At 48.7% G+C, this 15,116-nt stretch overlaps 1 protein-coding gene across 4 annotated transcripts in view; it reads left to right on the top strand.

Moving 5' to 3' along the window:
- The window catches only part of LOC138525617 (cystathionine beta-synthase-like protein), a 398,784-nt gene that overhangs the window by 265,756 nt on the left and 117,912 nt on the right, over window positions 1-15,116 (top strand). For all 4 annotated transcript variants that reach the window (XM_069635667.1, XM_069635666.1, XM_069635665.1 and 1 more), the window contains exon 12: window positions 5,360-5,437. In XM_069635667.1, coding sequence (XP_069491768.1) covers window positions 5,360-5,437 — 78 coding nt within the window. The remainder of the gene's footprint in view (window positions 1-5,359; window positions 5,438-15,116) is intronic.

The raw sequence follows: 15,116 nt of genomic DNA, 5'->3' as shown, positions 1-15,116 counted from the left end.
CAGTGATTTGGACAAGAAACAAAACCCGCGATTTTCAAAATCAGAAGCAGTGACGTACGGGAGCTGTAAGCCTAAGTATCTGCTCTCACGTGACTTTTCCTTACTCTGCCTCTTGCGCAGGTCGTGTTGTTCCGAGCATGCAGTGGATGCCAGCGTTGCCTTGGCAACTTCCACCTGCAACACCCTTGAGTCAGAGAGTGTTTCTGAATAAGGAAATTAGGAGAAGCATGAAAGGAGCGTACATGAGACCCATAATATGTATGCCTGCCAAGGGGATGGGTGTTACTTGGTGCTGCAGGAGGGATAACAGAAAGCATCTGATGCCACTTCTGGTGCGCAGCCTGTGTCACAAGCCTGGCAGCAACTGCACCAGACTCATCAGGAGACGGCGTGTATTCACAGTTAACGTCCCCCTATAACTATGGGGCCCGCCCCATCCTGTGCATGCCAATAGAGTAACACATTTTCAACCTCATTCACAACTTTGTCAAAGTCCCCTATGTGTGGGTTATAGTAAATGCTAATCAGAAGAGTAAAGACCTGATGCCCATCAATCTTATCTGACACCTTGGATATCAACAGGCCGTCTTCATGTGATGAATCGTACAAGAGCTCCTAATTCTCGCAGCGGTTAATAGCCCTCCCACCGAACACCCTTTCAGGCCGTTTTACAAATTATCATATAGCCATCAAATGCAGGGGTTTCCCTTAGCCAAGTTTCCTGCAAAAAGATTTTATCTACCCCCAAAAACATTTCATTAATATCTGTATTCAAAAAGAAATGTCCTCTCGAATTCTAATAGCTAATTTCATACTCTGTGTCATTAGATCTTGTTGTGGCTGGTAGCGCACTGGTAAGCTAGCCCCAACTCGACGGGGTAGGATCATGGTCGACCAGCCGCCGTTGATCAGTATTGAAGAATTTCACTATGAGATTGATGTGCCCATTGTCTTGGTGCTCGTTTCCTGTGCCTTTGGCATAATAAGTCTCAGAGCCATTCGAAAACAGATCTTCCCGGCACTCACTTACCAAGGATTCAACCTGCCTTGAGTGAAGGCGGACCACTCATTTCCCAAGACGTGAACGGTCGTACAGGTGTACGAATTTGAGGTCCGCAGAAGAAATGGCCTTTAAGACAGGAATAGAGGCAAGCAGTGTCAATATGCTGCGTCTATTTAGCGGCACATTCTCGTCTTCCTCAAACTGTTAAAAACAATTATGGGGTGGGATCCAAACCATTGGGTCTGATGTCCCCATTAAGGGCCCAACACTCTGACCAGCTTGGAGGGACCCCCGCTTTGGGAGTGTCAACCTCCACTTTTGTGTTAGATGGAATTTTCGCTGCCCAATTATGAACGTGTTGCGAAGGGATGGTCACAGTCAAAGCCGTCTTCTCTGTACTCACAACACCCCTGGCAATGGTGCTGAGTGGCGAGTGGCGCGACTCGCCCCCTTCACCTCCTCTGTTCCTTGAGGCCACTACATTCGCTTTGTTCTGCGTCTTTTTGTTTGGAACTTTCTTGTGGTTTTTATATTGCTGAGAACCTGGATCCCTCATGCTGGTGGCTGTTTTTGTGGCATCATACTTGCCCCTAGGCAATGCCACTGCAACTTTCATATTAGACAAGGAGCAGAGTGCAGTAGGGACACTGCCTGGGTCTGTCAAATCCACTGTTAACTCCGTCCTTTGCTCAATAATATCACCGTCTGTTTGTTTTTATGAGCGCTGATTAGAAGTTAGCCGCACAATCCTTAGGAACTTAGGTGACCCCCTGTTCAAAACTTTTGGCCCATTCTTTATGTTCTTAAATGCTCTTTGCTGGAGCCACAGTTCCCTTCAGGGGAGCGCTCCTCTTCGTGTTCTCTCTATGGGTGGATTGACAACTTCAGTATACGCATCTTTGGATGAAGTGCCTGTGGCCACCTGTGCTGCAAGTGGGCCCAGTGGTGGTCACACCAACGCCAGGGGGAGCTCTAAGATGCACTCCCCTTGCAAGGTGTTTATTAACCTCTGTCAAGATGTTGGTGCTTGTTTTCACATCCAGTGATATCGATGGTATCGTAGGGTCTGATGAAGGACTGAAGGACAGTGTTCAGGGCTGCTAGTGAGGAGCCTCCTGGGAAATTGAGTAATTATCCTGGAATGGCAGTGACGAGCAATCATTTGTAAATGACTAAATGTGCTCCGAACGGCTGGAAGCAGATATAATATCCGGTATGGAATCCGGAATTAGAATCGCCTCCTCTTCTTGGGTCTTAGAAAGGCCTGGCGATATACTCAAACGTTTGTAGGTGCTTTCTGCTTCCCTAATTTAGTTTTCCTGACTCTTGCATATATCTGACAGGGGAATGCTTGCTTCCAGTTCGCTTGGGCCAGCACCACCCCTGAGATTTCCAACTCTTGCCCATTAAATTCCTCCACCCCGGACCTCTCCATGACCTGCTGTACCTTGTCGGCCACAACCACTTCACTGTAGGTTTTTGCTGCTTTCTGCAGAAAGAATACAGTGATTTTGGCTTCAGTGGATGAACTTGCGGGGAATCCGTCCTCAGTTGTGCCCGTGACTGCCTCCTTTTGTGATGGTACACGTTCCGAACTTCTCAAGTTGTAATGTTTTAACTTTAGATTTGTTTTTCATATTGATGTGCAGAAGTTGCAGTGCCTGCCTGACCCTGCGTGGATCAAAGGGAATACACCCCACAGTCTCCACTCCAGGGACAATTGTTTGGGGATTAGATGATTATAGAACAAATAAAAATATCCCCGGGTGAAGTCCCAACCCCCGGGTGAAGTCCCACAGTCAAGAGTGCCACAGGAAAGGAGGAGCAGAAGACGAGCACCTGCTTCAGCTGAAACATTACAAAGCGATCCACGAAGCCGCAGAAGCACGGAACACCAAACACGCAGGCTTCACTCTGCTACGCTTGGAGCCAGAGACTATGTAGAGAGTGTATCCTCCAGGAAAGGCAACGAAGAAAGACTGCAGCAGCGAACATAGAGACTGGAGAAATACGAAAGTTACACCTAAGTCAGGCAATGACAATGGTTGGCTTGTTATACAACTGACGATATTAGCACTGTTTGTAACAAGGGAAGGAGGGTTTGGCAAAAAAGGACGGTGGTGACAATGCAGAAATATACAGCGTTATCTGGGAATGGGCATCCCTAATCCCATATGGGGCTTCCTCTCCCATGTGATCCATCCCCTGTGCACCCCCCGCCGGGGGGACTGTTGTACTGTGGATGCACCGCCCTGGCCCCATGGAACCGGTCTCCCCCTAGGGGAGAAGGGACGGCATCCACAGAGCCGGTCCTGCCTTAACAGTGGAGGTAAAGAGTCATCTGTGAACAAAGTGAAGGTAAAGCAAACTCTTCCTGTGGAAGATAGTGCAGCTCTTTTAAAAGATCACAATAATTATTTGTTACATATATAGCACTTTCGCCAAAGCGCTGTACTTAGAAAATCTTTATAAACAATTACCACCCAACCGAAGTTGGTACTCATTTATCGACCTTTGAAGGTTGAAAAGCTGAGTTGGCATTGCCGTGATTCCCACCTGTGACCTGCAGATAACACACAGATTGCAGCAGCGAGAGCTCAACCTGCTGAGCTATTTTACTGGCTCTTCTGAAATCCCCTGACCCCAGCCGAGCCGCTAAGCATGTGGGGGAGTGAAGGACATCCTTCAGAGGATCAAGGGTTGCCATGGGTATGCCATGTGGTGAGGTGAACCTCACAGAAACATGAGTTTTTTTCCCCCTTGCTGTGGTCATGCGACATGTTACATTGGCAGCATGTGGCCCATGAGATCCATGTGCATACCCACCCACGCTGAGAGGAGCTGCTGCAGTGACACATGGGCATGTAATGTAAAGTGGTCAGAAATGTTGGCCTCAATGCGCACGGCTCTGTAAGAAAGAAGGACAGGGTGTGTTAGTCGGATGGCGGGAAGGCAGATGCAGAAATCTTTGGTGTTGATGGATGCAGGTGGAAGTACCTGTTACTTGCGTGTCGACATGAACATCTCTAAGTTGTTTGCGGTTAGTACTGACTAGGCAGGTTAGCCATATGGGCAGCCTCGGGACTGTGGCGTGCCACAATGAGCAGCATGGTTGATGGAAGATGAATAGGGTCTGAATCTGTACCTAGAAGGACGTCTGTAGGAGTGTGGGAGGCATAAGGATGCAAGATTCTGGTAGTGAGAAGTTAGCGGAAGGATGAGGGGGTGGAGAGTGGGGCAAGGGTGTCGTCACTTCCTTGCACTTGGTGGTAGATTTCACTGAGGTTAAAGGTGTGGACCTGTGCCACACAGGAGAGGTTTTATGCGTCTGCTTCATCTGCTGCAGATGGTATTGCCCAGAGTTCTGAAAAATGCTTGTTGTAAATTAGCACAAATGTTTCTGGTGCACAGGTTTTAGTCGATTGCTATTAATTTTAATTTCTCTCAAAGTGGTTGGTTAAAAAGCCAAGTCTTGAGCTGTTTCCTGAAAGTCAGGTGGTTCCCCTGCAAGCGGTGAGGTTTGGGTAGGGTATTACACCGTTTTGTGGCTAGAATTGAAACAGAAGATCATTGACTCTTGTGAAACAGTTACACCCATGGCACCCAAAACAGTAAGACTGTATAACTAAATGCCCCTTGTCCCCCTGGAAGTTGTGAGTCCAGGAACAACACAAGGCACATAGAGACCACAAGATTGGGCTACAGTTTGCCACTTTATATATAAATGGATAATACAAACATGTGGGTCTAATAGTTTGTGGGTATCTGCAGTTTGCGTGAGAAGAGTCGTCCTGATGAAGGCTTTATTCGGTACTAGCAGAATCCAGAGACTCTTTCTGATGAGTATCTATTATTTGGTTGGGTGCTTCATTCTGTGCTAACGCGTGAATCTTCCAGATAGCCTGTTACTGAAAATGTAGTAGTGAATGTCTCATTAACACTATTCTACATATTTGCACATTATTAGATTTGAGAATAAAATGTATTATTTGATGAAGGAAGGAGTACACTGCCCTGGTTGACAGGTGCTGCACCATCGCCATTAGGGAGAGCTGTCCATGGAGGGAAAGTATGTCTTTCTATCGCCCTCTAGCACATAATCGTGTGCTGGTGTATCTGTCCCTTCTGTTTATAATGTAATTCCTTCCCAGGTAAATTGGCACTATTCTTGATTAAGACCCCCAATGGGTAAGTGCGATCACAGTGGTGACCATTGCCGTACTGTGCTCTGGATGCTGGTCCACTATGCCTGCCTTGGTTGTAATCTAGATAGGCCCGGTATAGACTGCTTTCTTGTGTGGAATGCTCAGCCGTTTGCTCTTCCAGTTCTTGAATTTTCACCTCTCTTTCGTGTAGGTCCAAGTTCTTGAGTGACAAGTGGATGATGCAGAAGCAGTTCCTGAAAGTTGAAGACCTGGCCGTGACGAAGCCCTGGTAAGGGAGCACTTGTTTCCATGTGTTTATGAAATGTTGAGCTTTTCCCATTCTCTTACTGCACCTCTTCCTTTTCCTGGGTGAAGGTTTACATGTGCATCTCTTCCACACCTACCGTCACAACTCTGCATGGGTGGAGGCCTAGAGTGTTCACATCAGAACCCAGTGGCACCCTGCATACACCACTCCAACCTTTCCAGTTACCCTGTGCACCTCGTACATGATGGAGGGTATCTTTTTAAGATCTAGTGATATCCTGTGTCCTTGGAACGCCATGTTCTTCATTAGAGTGGAGTCCCAAGGCCCAGTGACACCCTAATTTCCCCACACCTAATTACCCAGAGCCGCATTTCCTTGGTAGATGTTAGGCAAGATTGTATGCAGTACCCTTTGGGTGCACTACAATAACCTTGACCTCCTGGCAATAGGGACCCAACCTTTGGTAGAAGTCTGAACTACACAGGTTGGTAGTGTGGTCGAGCAGCCAGGCTCATCTCAAGAGCGGTCAATGTGAGCAGTAAGGTTGTGACAGAGTTTCACTCAAGGCTTCTTGATAAAAACAATAATTTATTTCACAATCAGTTATATAAGCATTCTTTAGAAAGGGAGCAAAACATGCAACACTAAGTACACTTCAATAAAACACTCAGTTTCTCTAAATCAGATGACACCCATTGGGGATGGAACACAGACACTTCCTACACCCTCAGGTGACTTAAATAGCTAGGACGCTGTGGACATTGATTTATCACTGGTACATTTAGAGCAATTAGGCGTTTGTGCAAAAGATAGAATAGAGGAATAAAACAAAGGTTAACAAATAATTTCAGAAACAGGTAAGTACTTCTAGAAACGTTCCAATGCAGAATACATTAACCCTTTCCTGGGGAAAGAGACAGCACAGAGTCAGGGGTAAGAGGAGTCACTCGTGGAGCCAGGGCAGCCAATGTTAATTGCACAATGTCAAGGGGGACTGAAGATCTTCTTTGCAGGTAAGTAGAAAGTCTTACACAATGTTTGTAGAAAAATAAGAACACTTGAAGGGCCACAAGCTGAGAGGCTTGTGAAGGGCAAAGCTTTAGCGACTGTGCAAGGTAACCAAGACGGTCTCAATGGCGAGCAAGTAAGGCTACACAACTAGAGATAAATTCTCTTAGACTTGACAGTACCTCTGGTTTGAAGAAAATGGTTCCAGCTGGCTTCTGTTCCTGTACAGCTCTGCAGATCCTTTTGTATCTGGGCCTCAGTCGTGGGGGCAAGAGGGAGGACATCTGGGGACTCCTGCTCTGCAATGGGACGGTCAGCGGCAGCAATGGGCAAACTTCAATTCAGCGGTCCTTCAGTGTTTCAGCTCCTCTCATCTGAAAGCAAATAGCAACACTGCTGTTCTCGGAAGCCACTTCCGAATTTCCTTGCTTCTGGAGTCCAGCACTCTGTTGAGGTGGCTCAGGCTTGGTCAGTCCTGCTTCCTGGGAGTCCGGAGGATCTTCCTGGAGCTCGGGCCTGACTTAACAACTATGCACTCGATCTGGTGTTCCTCTCCCTGGCTGTTTGGTTCCAGCAACAACGGCAGTGGAAATTACAACCAGCTTTGAGAGGAAGTCCAGGTGGTTTACCTTGTAGTTGATTGGTCCCACCAACTCAAAAGGAGAAGTCGTCCTTGCAGGGCTTCTCCAATCGTGGCAAATTCAGAGCTTCAGCACAGCAGCAGGACTTCACCGGGCATAGCAACCGTCCAGGAGTTGCAGCAGGCATCTCTTCCAAGTTCTTCTTTGGATTCCTTCGTCCAGTGGTCGACTCTGCTTTCCAAGCCAAAAAACCTTGCCTTTTATGCAGGTTTCTCCCATTCATTGCAGCCTAGCTGTTAATCACACAGTAAGGTGCTGTCCTTGTCGGACAGCCAGCCGGCCAATCACCTTTTGGGTGTATTCCTGTAACCAAGGGGATTAAGCACGGGGAGTTTTGGGCACCTCCCCTCACTTCCTGCCCCTGCCAGACATACTTGAGCCAGAGGCGGGCTTCACTCGTGGTTCCTGCTAAAGGCAAAGCAAACAATGGGACCAAAGCTGGTTTGGCGCAAAGAGTAAATCTCAAGAAGGACCTTTCCACAAAGAAATGGTAAAAAAAGACGACCAGGGCCATTTTGACAAAAATGGCACCCTTGGGTGCTTTACTGAAGCTGCGAACGCAGCCCGTGGTAAATGCACACCACAGTAGTTAAAACAAAACCACTGCCACCAGCCATTCAGTGAGAAAAGCGTAACTTAAACAATGTTACATGAGAAGCTAGACAAAGGGGATACTAGGTAACCCCTCCAGCACCCTATTGTAAGATAGTGTGCTGGGTCTAGAAAGTTACAAATGTAAGTAAACTGCTCTGGGAAACAGTAGTTATCCAAGAGAAGGTTTTTACACCTTTGGGAGTTCTGAGAGACTTCCCTGTGCCACTGCACTGAAGGTGCTGTGTGACCCAATGTAAAAGATGATGCCTATGGAGTTTGTCAGACTCCAAAGTCAAAAGAAACACAGAAAATGAATCACATAAAAAATAAATAAAAGTCCTAAAGTCCAGAAAAGTATCTGGGGCTCTCCAAGGCAGAAGGGAATTAGCACATTTCTGAGAATTCTCCCTAACAGTGGAGGGAACCCCCAGGGCACCATGACACGTGGAGTTAATGTATACCCTTCCTTCTCAGAGGTACATTATGTACCTTTTAATTAGTGGTGAGGCTCCTCCGGGACCTGTGATGTTTTGGCAGGCTCTTGTCGCTAGGTACTTTCCGGGAAGGACTGAAGGGGAGTTGGTGAGTGTAGAAAGTCCAGACATGAAATGTGAAGTGTGTGATGAGTGTAGATCAGAAGAATCCGTTTTCTGTGTCTTGATGTGTCTCGAGGTGAGTTGAGGGCACTTGGGGGAATGCCTAGTCAGACAGAGATACACAACCTGTTTGCATCACTACTGACCCGCGCTGTGGTGAGGAATAATAGCAGACATTCTCCTGCGTTGTTGGGTGGGTATCTAGTGTGTGTAACGTAAGGTGGAAAATGAATGGTAAGTAGGTTAAACGAGGAGTGGCTGAGGGGTCTTGATATTATGGATGATCCTGGGTCATTAGTGCATGTTGTTGCTACATAATTATGGGAGGTGAGATGGTCACCCAAAGCCAGGCAGAAGGCCTTGATTTCCTCAATCTGTCACGAAAGGCAAGTAAGTGAGTATGATCTATGTATTCTGGGGACCCAGGTCCTGGACTGAGGTGTATTGCCAGTAGCCACGCCGGAAAGTCATGGATGTCAGTTGGGTCTAGTCAGTGTTGGCCTTGAGCTTGAAGGTCTTGTTTTCTCTGGTCAGTTGTGAAGTGTGCATTGGAAAGTGCAGTCCATGTGAGTTTATTCTAAGCATAGAAAATAACACATCGGGACCTTTGACTTCTGCATCCTCATATACAACCATATTTCTAGGAGTTCCTGGAATGTCAGGTGATTGTCATGTGTGCATGGTTACCCAAGTATATTCCCATGATTTGGTGGTTACGACTGTAAAAGAGGGTCTTCCTTGGTGTCTGTTCTTGAAATGTGAGAGTGTTACTTAAGTCACCTTATTGGACTGATGTGTTCCACTCGCCAAATAGTGTGTGATGTTGCTCACAGTGGCTCTGGTTCACGACCGTGGAAAGTTTGGAGGTGTTGCAGAGCCTTGAATTGGATTGTCCATCCCACTGGGAGCCAGTAAAGTCCAGAGTAGTGTGTTCCCATCTTTCCAGTGTCTGCAAGATTCAGGCTGCTGAATTTGGTACCGTCTGTAGACGGCTGAGCACATTGTCTGGGATAGATATGCACAGGCTGTTGGCATATTCCAGTCCAGAGAATACCAGTGCCAAGAATGCAAGCAAGGGTTGTGTGGAAATTACCGACATGGTATGATGTGTCCAATTCATTTCAGTTGGAACAATAAGCTTCGGCCTGTTGCTTTATATTGAGTTTCCAGGTAGTGGGAGTCCAGGCTCTTTAACTTTACTGGCCAAGGAACAATTAAAGTTGTGTGCACTGTTTTGGTGCATTTTTGTTAGGTTTTAGTTGGTTTGCGTTCATCCGTGAATCTGCTAGTTGTTTCTTTTTTAGTTTTTTACATCGATACGTTTGTGTACAATTTCAGTTGTAGCAGGTAAGATGGGCGTGCTGGTGATTTCCATGAGTGAGGTCATGTACGCTTGAAAGGCAGAGGAGACCGGCTGGGGCCCGAGGGTAACCCACACATGAAATTTTGCGGTTGAGGTAGGGGTACAGAGTGCTTGAATGTATGTGGGGTTTTTCCTGTGGGGAAGTGGCGATGTGATTCAGCATATCACTGTTTCCTCTACTCCATTATCCAAAAGTCTTTTGAGGAGAATTTTGCAGCTGATGGTTTCAAAGGTTGATGAGAGGTGGAGGAGGGAGAAAAGCGTTTGGTGTGTGTCCAGGTGGGCATTGTAGAAATTTCCCTTGAGTAAGAGCATGTAGATTCCTTTCCTTTCTTACGTCTGAAACAGTGTTGGGTCCTATGTAGGATGTTATTGGTTTCCTCCTGGAGCAGTTTTTGTTAGTAGATTAATTGCTCCAGACACATTGCTAGGAAGGAAACATTGACGATAGGGGGTTCGCTTGCTGGCAAATTGGGGTTCCCTGTGTGCCTTTTAAGTAGTGTTGTGCAGTTTTGAATGCCCCTGGTTCTGTGGTGTACTTCAGAAGCCTAGAGACCCAAGCTACATCGCATCACTGATGCCAAAACACGTCTGTGGTTGCTTGTGACCTCGCGCAGAAGGAATGTGAGCAAGCAGTTTGGGCTGGACTGCCCCTTTTGGGGCTGGACCGAGTATGTTTTGCATATGGTCTTTCCACTCCTGCAATGGCTTTGCAGGCTGAAACACGATGGTCGGAGGGTTGCCCGGAGCACTGTCTGTGGTTATGATCAATTCACAACCTTCTGTTTTGCCTGTGGCTGATGTGGTCAGAAGTGGTACATGACAGTGGGCACAGATTTATGGTGATCCTACTTCTTTGCTGGTGTTGAATAGGGCTGGCACAATCCTGTCAATGTGTTGTTGTAGCCAAGTGCTCCCGTTTCTTAGTCCGGTATCAACAGCGTGTTCCTTTTTGTCCAAGTGGGTGATTATCCAGTGCAGAGTTGCTGTGACGGTATGTTTGTTGTTTGTTTGTTTTGTTATTTATAATGCGCAGCATACCTTAGGGCAGGGGTGCACAACTGATTTTGACAGAGGGCCGAAAGTACCTTACATGAGGGCTCTAGTGGGCCGAAAAGTAAATGTGGGCGGGGCGGTAGGCGGGGCGTGGCAGGAGGCTTTTTCAACCCCCAATTTGTATTAAACGCATGGAAAAAGAATGTTTTTGAGGGGTAACGATTTTTATTTGCATTTCAAACTTACATTTTGTACTACACATTTTCCAATGTTATAATTTATTTCTATTTAGTTATTGTATATCGTCTGTTTAAATTCTATATATTTTATTGACCCTTGATTGGACATTCCGTTATTTTGGACTGCTATAGTTTGCTGTTTGGGTTGCCCAAGAGGAGTATGGCCTTCGTTGAGTCAGGTTTCCTCAAAAAGCAAAGGATGTACATCTCCTAACTGTGCCTGTTTTAGCTTTATCATTGAGTTCACTCTTGGAGTGCAACACTATGCCCCATGGCTCCCACCCCCAACCAAACACTATGCCCCATGGCCCTCTCACCACCCCCAACCAAACACTATGCCCCATGGACCCCCTCACCCCCAACCAAACACTATGCCCCATGGCTCCCACCCCCAACCAAACACTATGCCCCATGGCTCCCACCCCCATCAAATGCTATGCCCCATGGCCCCCTCACCAGCTCCAACCAAACACTATGCCCCATGGCTCCCTCACCACCCCCAACCAAACACTATGCCCCGTGGCCCCTACCCCTCCAGCAAACACTATGCCCCATGGCCCCCCTTGCCCCCAACCAAACACTATGCCCCATGCCCCCCTCGCCCCCAACCAAACACTATGCCCCATGCCCCCCTCACCCCAAACCAAACACTATGCCCCATGGCCCCCCCACCCCCAACCAAACACTATGCCCCATGGCCCCCCTACCCCCAACCAAACACTATGCCCCATGGCCCCCCTCACCCCCAACCAAACGCTATGCCCCATGGCCCCCTCACCCCCAACCAAACATTATGCCAACACTATGCCCCATGGCACACTCTCAAACAAGCGCCCAAACAGACCGAAACCCCCCACCTCCGAACACCCAACCCCCCAAATCAGCACACTCTCAAACAAGCGCCCATACAGACCCGAACCCCCTACACCCCAACTCAGCACACACACAAACATGCACCCATACCGACCCGAACCCCCAAATCAGCACACTCAAACAAGCACCCATACAGACCCGAACCCCCACCCCCCAAATCAGCACACTCTCAAACAAGCACCCATACAGACCAGAACCCCCCCACCCCCCAAATCAGCACACTCTCAAACATGCACCCATACAGACCCGAACCCCCCACCCTCCAACTCAGCACACACACTCTCAAGCATGCACCCATACAGACCCGAACCCCCCACCCCCCAAATCAGCACACACACTCTCAAACATGCACCCATACAGACCCGAACCCCCACCCCCAACTCAGCACACACACAAACATGCACCCATACAGACCCGAACCCCCACCCCCCAAATCAGCACACACACTCTCAAACATGCACCCATACAGACCCGAACCGCCCACCCCCCAAATCAGCACACTCTCAAACATGCACCCATACAGACCCGAACCCCCACCCCCCAACTCAGCACACACACAAACATGCACCCATACCGACCCGAACCCCCAAATCAGCACACTCAAACAAGCACCCATACAGACCCGAACCCCCACCCCCCAAATCAGCACACTCTCAAACAAGCACCCATACAGACCAGAACCCCCCCACCCCCCAAATCAGCACACTCTCAAACATGCACCCATACAGACCCGAACCCCCCACCCCCCAACTCAGCACACACACTCTCAAGCATGCACCCATACAGACCCGAACCCCCCACCCCCCAAATCAGCACACACACTCTCAAACATGCACCCATACAGACCCGAACCCCCACCCCCAACTCAGCACACACACAAACATGCACCCATACAGACCCGAACCCCCACCCCCCAAATCAGCACACACACTCTCAAACATGCACCCATACAGACCCGAACCGCCCACCCCCCAAATCAGCACACTCTCAAACATGCACCCATACAGACCCGAACCCCCACCCCCCAACTCAGCACACACACTCTCAAACATGCACCCATACAGACCCGAACCCCCGACCCCCCCAACTCAGCACACACACTCTCAAACATGCACCCATACAGACACGAACCCCCCACCCCCCAACTCAGCACACTCTCAAACATGCACCCATACAGACCCGAACCCCCCACCGCCCCAACTCAGCACACACACTCTCAAACATACACCCATACAGACCCGAACCCCCCACCCCCCAACTCAGCACACACACTCTCAAGCATGCACCCATACAGACCCGAACCCCCACCCCCCAACTCAGCACACACACTCTCAAGCATGCACCCATACAGACCCGAACCCCCACCCCCCAACTCAGCACACACACTCTCAAACATGCACCCATACAGATCCGAACCCCCCACCCCCCAACTCAGCACACACACTCTCAAGCATGCACCCATACAGACCCGAACCCCCACCCCCCAACTCAGCACACACACTCTCAAGCATGCACCCATACAGATCCGAACCCCCCACCCCCCAACTCAGCACACACACTCTCAAGCATGCACCCATACAGACCCGAACCCCCACCCCCCAACTCAGCACACACACTCTCAAGCATGCACCCATACAGACCCGAACCCCCCACCCCCCAACTCAGCACACACACTCTCAAACAAGCAACCATACAGACCAGAACCCCCAGCCCCCAACTTCGAACCCCCCCAAATCAGCACTCTCAAACAAGCACCCATACAGACCCGAGCCCCCCCACCCCCCAACTCAGCACACACACTCTCAAGCATGCACCCATACAGACCCGAACCCCCACCCCCCAAATCAGCATACAAACTAGCACGCATGCACACATACAGAACCTGCATCTCAACCTACACCGCACTTACACTCCAAAACAAACATTCATGCACACCCGACACCCCCCACCCCGCATCTCAACATACATAAAACAAACATTCAAAACCAAACATTCATGCACATAACCAGGTAACTTTACCTGAATGTTCAAACTGTATTCATGCACATAACTGTATATTCTATGACTGTAACCATTACTTTCCTATAGCGCCCAATTACCTCCGGGTCAGGTGCGCGATATGAATAAAATAAATAAACAAACATCCAACACCCCCCGCATCTCAACATACACAAAAAGAACATTCAAAATCAAACATTCAAACACACCCTACACCCCCCCACCCCAACATACACAACACAAACATACAGCAAAACAGACCCGACACACAAACAGACCACTTACCGGAGACGTGCTGGAAGGCAGGTAAACTGCAACGCTGGCGAGGTAACTGGAATCGTACTACGGCTGGCGTGGTCCAAGGCTGAAATGCCTTCCGGCATAAAGCCTTATGGACCACGCCAGCCGTAGTGCTGGAACTCCATTGGTGCAGCACACACGCCCTAAGTGGCTCGTAAGAGCGATGTGGTGCGTGTGTGCTGAGCCAATGAGGGCCAGTATTTTGTCCGGCCCGGAAGACAACAAAGACTTTCCTAATGGAGGGCGGCCGATGCTGCTTGCGGGCCGCCCTCCATTAGGAAAGTCTTTGTGCCTCGCGGGCCGGACAAAACAGCATGGCGGGCCGCAACTGGCCTGCGGGCCGTATGTTATGCACCCATGCACTAGGGCAACAGGGCGCAGCAGTTAGAAGTATATGCGAAGCTTAGTTACACAAAAATGAATACAGTTTACATACAGGTAATAATTACAAGGGTGTATATACGAAGGGTTCAAATTACAGGCAAAGTATGCAGCAGATGAACATACAGGCAGTTTCCAGAGGGCAATACATACAGAATAAAGCGGGTGAGGGTAGATAATTACAAGGATGCTGGCAGATAGTGAGAATATCGTATCATATGGTGGGTACCATGGCGGTGGCCGATCAGTTCTAACTGTATCCTAACAGGGGTTATTAATGCTGGTTATTAAATTTCAGCCATATAATGGTGTTGGATCTAAATTTGTGGTAGGATTGGTCATAGTGGCGCAGGCAGGTGAGTTCTTGAACTCTCACGTTTGTACTTTTGTGGGTACGCATTGATGCATTCTGTGCAGTGGACTTTCTTGCGTCTCTGCCCTGTAGATGAGAAGTTGTCCAAAGTAGGCACTTTTTTTGGTCTCACAATAATGTTTCTTCCAGATTTGTTCTGTCCTTTTGTTCTTTTTCATGGGATCCTTGGGGTCGCTGGTGTAACATCTTATCACCTGGGCTCCTGGGGAACAGATGGGGAGGAGTGGGGTTATGCGCTATCCAGTGCTGCAGTGCGGTCCTTAGCGTTGGTTTTCTGTGGGCTGGCGACTGTAGGGTGTAGGTGATGTTGGCTGTTAGAGCAGCATGCAGGAGTATGG

The sequence above is a fragment of the Ambystoma mexicanum genome, chromosome 7p (genome assembly GCF_040938575.1).
Source record: "Ambystoma mexicanum isolate Mex_15411 chromosome 7p, UKY_AmexF1_1, whole genome shotgun sequence".
Lineage (NCBI taxonomy): Eukaryota > Metazoa > Chordata > Amphibia > Caudata > Ambystomatidae > Ambystoma > Ambystoma mexicanum.
Note: the sequence above shows the minus strand (reverse complement) of the source record. Positions and strands in the feature narration are given on the sequence as shown.